At 42.6% G+C, this 6,000-nt stretch overlaps 1 protein-coding gene across 1 annotated transcript in view; it reads right to left on the bottom strand.

The window, feature by feature from the left end:
- Nucleotides 1-6,000, bottom strand: part of LOC102926513 (leukocyte immunoglobulin-like receptor subfamily A member 6) — a 40,591-nt gene continuing 34,591 nt past the window's right edge. Inside the window, exon 12 of the mRNA XM_076568905.1 lies at nucleotides 1-583. Coding sequence (XP_076425020.1) covers nucleotides 444-583 — 140 coding nt within the window. The 3' untranslated portion in view covers nucleotides 1-443. The remainder of the gene's footprint in view (nucleotides 584-6,000) is intronic.

Genomic DNA, 6,000 nt, shown 5'->3' with positions numbered 1-6,000 from the left:
TTTATTTCTGCTGATGTTTATTGTAATTGAGATTAGTACTTTGCTCTCAGTAGAAAAGAACCTGAAGTTTGTAATGTTGATGGGAACATAGTAATCTAAAATAATAGAAAGTTACATGAAAGTAAGACAAAGCAGAATAAGTGTATAGATTAGGAGACAACCCTAGTTGATAGTACAGAATGTTTCCCCAAGTCATTAGGTGAGAAGAAAAGAGGCACTGGTCAGCAAATTCCACAGCAAGATGTAAGGGAATAATTAGGATTGGTGGAGAAAGTACTCTCCATCCCGATAAACAGACATTTATTTCCCTTGTACTCAATTCACATTACCCTTAGTCAGTTCTCCAACATGAGCAACTGTATTTTCTTACAAATCCACCCTGAATCCCCATACTTAGTGTCTAGTCCATGACACTGCAAAAGATGTGTTGCTGTACTTCCCATTCATAGTCCATTTCTGTGTTGATCATGTCTAGAGCTGTGACAAGCATCAAACACCAGTATTCCAAGGACCACAAGGACCAAGGCTGCCATCCCCATTCTGAGCAGATTCTCCACTGTGTGGTGATCCTGTGTCTCTGAGTCTGTGGTTGTGGAGAAAGAATGAACGGAAGAAGAAAATCAACTGAGGAAGATCAGATATCAAAACCCTCAGAAAAGCTGTATGAGTGAGAATTTGTACTCACCAGTGTTTGGTTTGGACATGTTTTGTGATATAGTGATGTTCTCAGCAGATCCTAAATACAGAAGAGAATGTACACAATTAATGAAGTACATAAGACAGCTGAGAGTCTTCTCTGAAGTCAGCATTCATATTTCCAGTAATTTTCATTTCTTATAATTGCATATTAGGCTAATCACAAAACTTCAGAAGGATCCAGTATCAATCCCTTCCCTAGGGTGCCATGATTCCTTCTGGATCCTTCACAGACATGAATTTGTTTGAGTTCACACTTCAGACTAAGACACTTGAATTTGATGTTTTTTTTTTTTTTTTATCAAGACAAGATCTAAGAATTGGTGAAGAAAATCACCTCCCATTTCCAATTCAGAATTTAGGAAGCCTTCCTATCCTTTCTGTTCAGTCTAGGGTATGGGAACATGCAACTAAATTTATGAAGGAGAAATTGTGTGTGAGGTCCATATCATTTTTTTGTATTCACCACCTCTTACTCACATAACCATGCAATGTAAGACTGACTCCTATCACTTTTAGACATTTTACCTACTGGTCACCCAGCAGGAAGGCACAATGTGGAGGATTAAATGCAAGAAATCCAAACTTCAGCTGTGTTCCCTACTCTGAAGATAAAATGCATGAACTGAAAGGAAGGAGCCTGAATGCCTTGTCCTGGCTCTGTTGCATACCCATACACAGTGTCACCATCACAGTGTCAGATACGGCACAACAATTTTGGAAGTGTTTTCTCTGTATGACGAAGACACAGATAAGGTCAGAATTAAAAAGAACTTAACATCTAGGCCAGTGCTTTTCAATTTACAGTTGTGGAAACTGAGAAATCGAAAGGAGAGCGGCTTTTACATGTGCCTGTCCCTCTCTGAAGAGACTCCATCTATCCATCTTTATATTGAGTCCCTGGACCAATCCTCAACAGAGTTCTAGTTTAGACCTCTATGGTCAGACTCCAGGGGGTGAAGGGAGAGTCTAACCCACTGTGGGTGATACCATCCTTGAGGTGTTCATCCTGGATTTTATATGAAAGCAGGCTAAGGAAGCCATGAAGAGCAAACCAGTGAGCAGCACCCATCTAAACCTCTGTAATGACACCTGCCTCCAGCGTCCTGACCTGTTTGAGTTCCAGCCCTGACTTCCTTTAAATATTAACAGTGCTGTGAAATTGTAAACCAAATAAACCTTTCATCCATAACTTACTTTTTGATGGTGATATTTCATTTCAACACTAGAAACCCTAACTAAGATAATGCATTCTTCTATTCTTTCTAGGTCAAAATCATGGGCTCTCCCATCTGAGCAATAGATGCCAAGGGCTACCTTCAGCCATCATGACTGGAACCATCCTCGGGGCAGCAGATCTAGTGATAAAGAGTTCTCCTATCAAAAACAGTTGAGCAAACAAGAGGTCCTCATCTGAGACAAATATCTCCAGAGGGTTACTGGCCACTGACCACATATGTGGTCTACTTTTCAAGTATCCATAATATCTAAAGGGCCCACTCTTGTTGGATGTCACAGGGATCTTTGGAAACAGAGCCTGGGACTATCCAGTGTGTGGGTTACTGAGCATTGGGGGACCTGGAGAAATTCTGTTCTTCCCCAGTTTCAATGAGTCAATCATATCTTTTTGATGAGACACATTGGAGGTTCACCCTCCCACCTGAGGTATCAACAGGGCTGGGCCATGATGACAGAGTAGTTTTACCTTCAATGACCCTTAGTAAAAAGAGGACACAGTCTGTTAAATGATACATTGGCACCAGCAGTTGGACTGTATGTAAAAGCATTTGGAAGATATATTTCCTGAGGAAAAATGTTGAGCACATGATGTGCTTGATCTCACAAGTAACATGGGAGATATCAGGAAAGTTATCCACGAAGTGTGTCTCCTCAACTGATAAATACCTGTTTTCTATCAAGAGAGCTGGGAGTGGATGTTGTTAATAACCAGGGGACCATGTATCTGTAGCTCCAGACATCACCTGAATACCCCAGAATGTTTATCCCAGACTCTGTCTCCCTAGACTTTTTCACTAGCTCTCAGTTAATAAAGTCCATCTTAGGGAAGATGTGCTATACACTTTACAGCCTGCTGACATGTACAGTATGTCAGTCATTGACCACACTAGATTAAAGGCCCTTTAGCTATAGAACCCATCTTCATGGTCACATTTGAGTTGAGTTTTTTTTTTTTTTTTTTTTTTTTTTTTTTTGGTTTTTCGAGACAGGGTTTCTCTGTGTAGCTTTGTGCCTTTCCTGGAACTCACTTGTTAGCCCAGGCTGGCCTTTGAACTCACACAGATCTTCCTGGCTCTGCTTCCCAAGTGCTGGGATTAAAGGCATGCACAACCACTGCCCGGCCTTGAGTTGAGTTTTGATGCAATTGATCCTAGTTGTTCACTGGATTTTCTATTACAGTAGGAAACTTTTTTCCAAATTTGTACTGTGTTTAAACTTGCTTACAATCAACCACATGGTGTCATACATTTTAGAAGTGTGAAGCAGCAAGTATAATGTTAGTGTGATCAAACTTTTCCTTGTTATTGCATGCGGGTCCTATTCTCCCAGGCAACATAGCTTTCAGGGACCCACACATAGAAAAATGTGAAGACTCTGAAGCTCAGTTTCCACAGACCTGTCACCATCACCACCAGCTCCAGGGTGTCACTGTGCTGTGTCCACCCAGCAGAGGTATAACGGTAACAGTGATATCCTCCTGCATTATACTTTGTCACGAATGGGATGATAAACTTGGCCCTGTGATCAGGTACTGGTGCACTAAATCTACCCCAGGGTTCTGGGCTTCCTTCTTTATAAGGGAAATATATTTCTGTTTCCTTAGTTCTCTCACACCAGATTGTCACAGGATTCCATTAAATGATCACAGAGCCCAGCTCAGCCCAGATGCTGGGTTTCTGGAGGGTCTCTGAAAAGAGGTAAGTGAGAGGGATGTGGGACTTTAAATAGTTGTACAGTGAATGTGAATCTCAGACTTGACCCTTGAATAACTGAAGGACACATGGAACCATCTGAAGATCCATATCTTTGCTGACCCTCCCATGTTCTATTATCACAACACCTCTCATTAGTTTCTGTATCTTGACTCTCAGTTCTGCAACTGTATCTGTGTGCTAATACACATGTCCTTCCCTGTGCTCACCACAGGGACACATAGAGACCTCTGAAGACCTGTCTCTCTCCTCACTGTACCAAGTTCCGTTCTCAGAACACCCCTCAGTACTTTCTGTATCTTGGCCCCCATAGTCTGCATACTGAATATATGGGTCCAGGAGCCTGTCCTTCACTGTACTTATCACACATTAGGGTCTCCTAGAGAAACAGTTGACCCTTGTATAACAGAAGGACACACAGGACCATCTGAAAATCATCTCTCTGCTGACCCTGCCAGGTTCCGTTCTCAGAGCACCCCTCAGCACTTTCTGTATTTTTACTCCCTAATCTGCATGCTGTGTACATGGGCTCAGGAACCTGTTCTTCACTGTACTTATCACACATTAGGGTCTCCTGGGGAAACCTGTTTCAAGTTCAATGTCATTCAATAGGGAGCCTGGGGCTTCCTCACCTAAGACTAGAAGCTCCAGGATGTCACTCCCTTCTGACCACACTTGAGGATTGCTTGCATAATAACCATAGCATCTGAAACTCCATCTTTCACTTAGTGTGATGGGACCCACTTGGAACCTGGCTGGAGACAAGCCAGTATATACATATTGTGAGTCCATGGAGCTGTAGAACTGCTTGTCCTTAATTAAAATGAACCTGTCGTATTTCTGATTTGAGGTACATGAGAGGGTCACAGATCCTCCTAAGGTTACAACAGGGTTTGGAAGGGCAGACAGGGTGGGTTTGTTGTAGACACCTGGAAGAGATACATATGGAATTTTAAATGAGTTCACACAGTCTGGATTGTCCCCATACCTGAGTAATGAGTGGGGATACATCCAGAGCAGACTTTTCTAAAGAGTCACAACTGGGGATTCATATAATTCCTGAATATCTACTCAACTGTCACCAAAAGCCCCAAGGCGTCACTCTTCTCAGTCCACCCAGCAGAGTTATAACAGTAACAGTGATATCGCCCTGCATTATTCTCTCTCATGGATGGGATGATAAACTTGGCCCTGTGATCAGGCACTGGTGCAGTTAATGTTTCTGGGTGCTGGGCTTCCTTCTTTATACAAGAAATATATTTGGGTTTCCATGGTTCCCTCACACCAGATTGTCACAGGATTCCCTGAGGTGATCACAGAGCCTTGCTCAGCCCACATTCTGGGTTTCTGGAGGGTTCCTGAAAACAAGTAGGTGGGAGGAATATGGGATTTTACCAGTTGCATGGAGAATAAGAAACTTGCCGTTCACACTTGTATAACAGAAGGACACGGGGGATCATGTGAACATCCATCTCTCTGCTGACCCTACCAGGTTCCCATCTCAGATCCCCCATCAGTGCATTCTCTATACTGACTCTCATAATCTGTATTTTGTGTTGTGGACTCAGGAACATGTCCTTCCCTGTGTTCATCACACATTAGGGTCTCCTTTGGAAATCTGTTTCAAGTTCAGTATCTTCCAATAGAGAGGATAAAACTTTCTTGCCTGAGACTAGGAGCTCCAGGATGTCACTGCCTTCTGACCACACTTGAGGGCTGCTTGAGTAATAGCCAAAGCATCTGAAACTCCATTTTTCAGTGAGAGTGATGGGACCCACTTGGAATCTGGCTGGAGACAGCCCATCATATACATATTGTGAGTCCATGGAGCTGTAGAACTGCTCATTCTTAATTAAAATTAACCCATCATATTTCTGATTTGAGGTACATGAGAGGGTCACAGATCCTCCTAAGGTTACAACAGGGTATGGCAGTGCAGACAGGGTAGGTTTGTTGTAGACACTTAAGAGAGGTACATATGGAATATTAAATGGGTTCATACAGTCTGGATTGTCCCCCAGGCCTGAGTAATAAGTCGGGATACATTCAGAGAAAACTTTTCTAAAGAGTCACATCCGGGGATTCATATTATTCCTGAGTCTCCACTCACCTGTCACCACCAGTTCCAGGGTGTCACTGTGTTCTGATGTTCCATCAGGGCTTTTATAATAACACCAATACTGGCCTGCTTCATGACTTTTAATGGATGAGATATAGATCTTGTCGTTTTTTTCAGTTTCTTCATCAGCTGTTGGTACCTGGGAATCTGGGTTAACCTTTTTTATAGAAATGGTATTCCTGGGCATCTAAGAGGCCTTCACAAAGTAGAGTTACCTGCTTCCCAATGGTTACC

Source organism: Peromyscus maniculatus, chromosome 1 (assembly GCF_049852395.1).
Source record: "Peromyscus maniculatus bairdii isolate BWxNUB_F1_BW_parent chromosome 1, HU_Pman_BW_mat_3.1, whole genome shotgun sequence".
Classification (NCBI taxonomy): Eukaryota; Metazoa; Chordata; class Mammalia; order Rodentia; family Cricetidae; genus Peromyscus; species Peromyscus maniculatus.
Note: the sequence above shows the minus strand (reverse complement) of the source record. Positions and strands in the feature narration are given on the sequence as shown.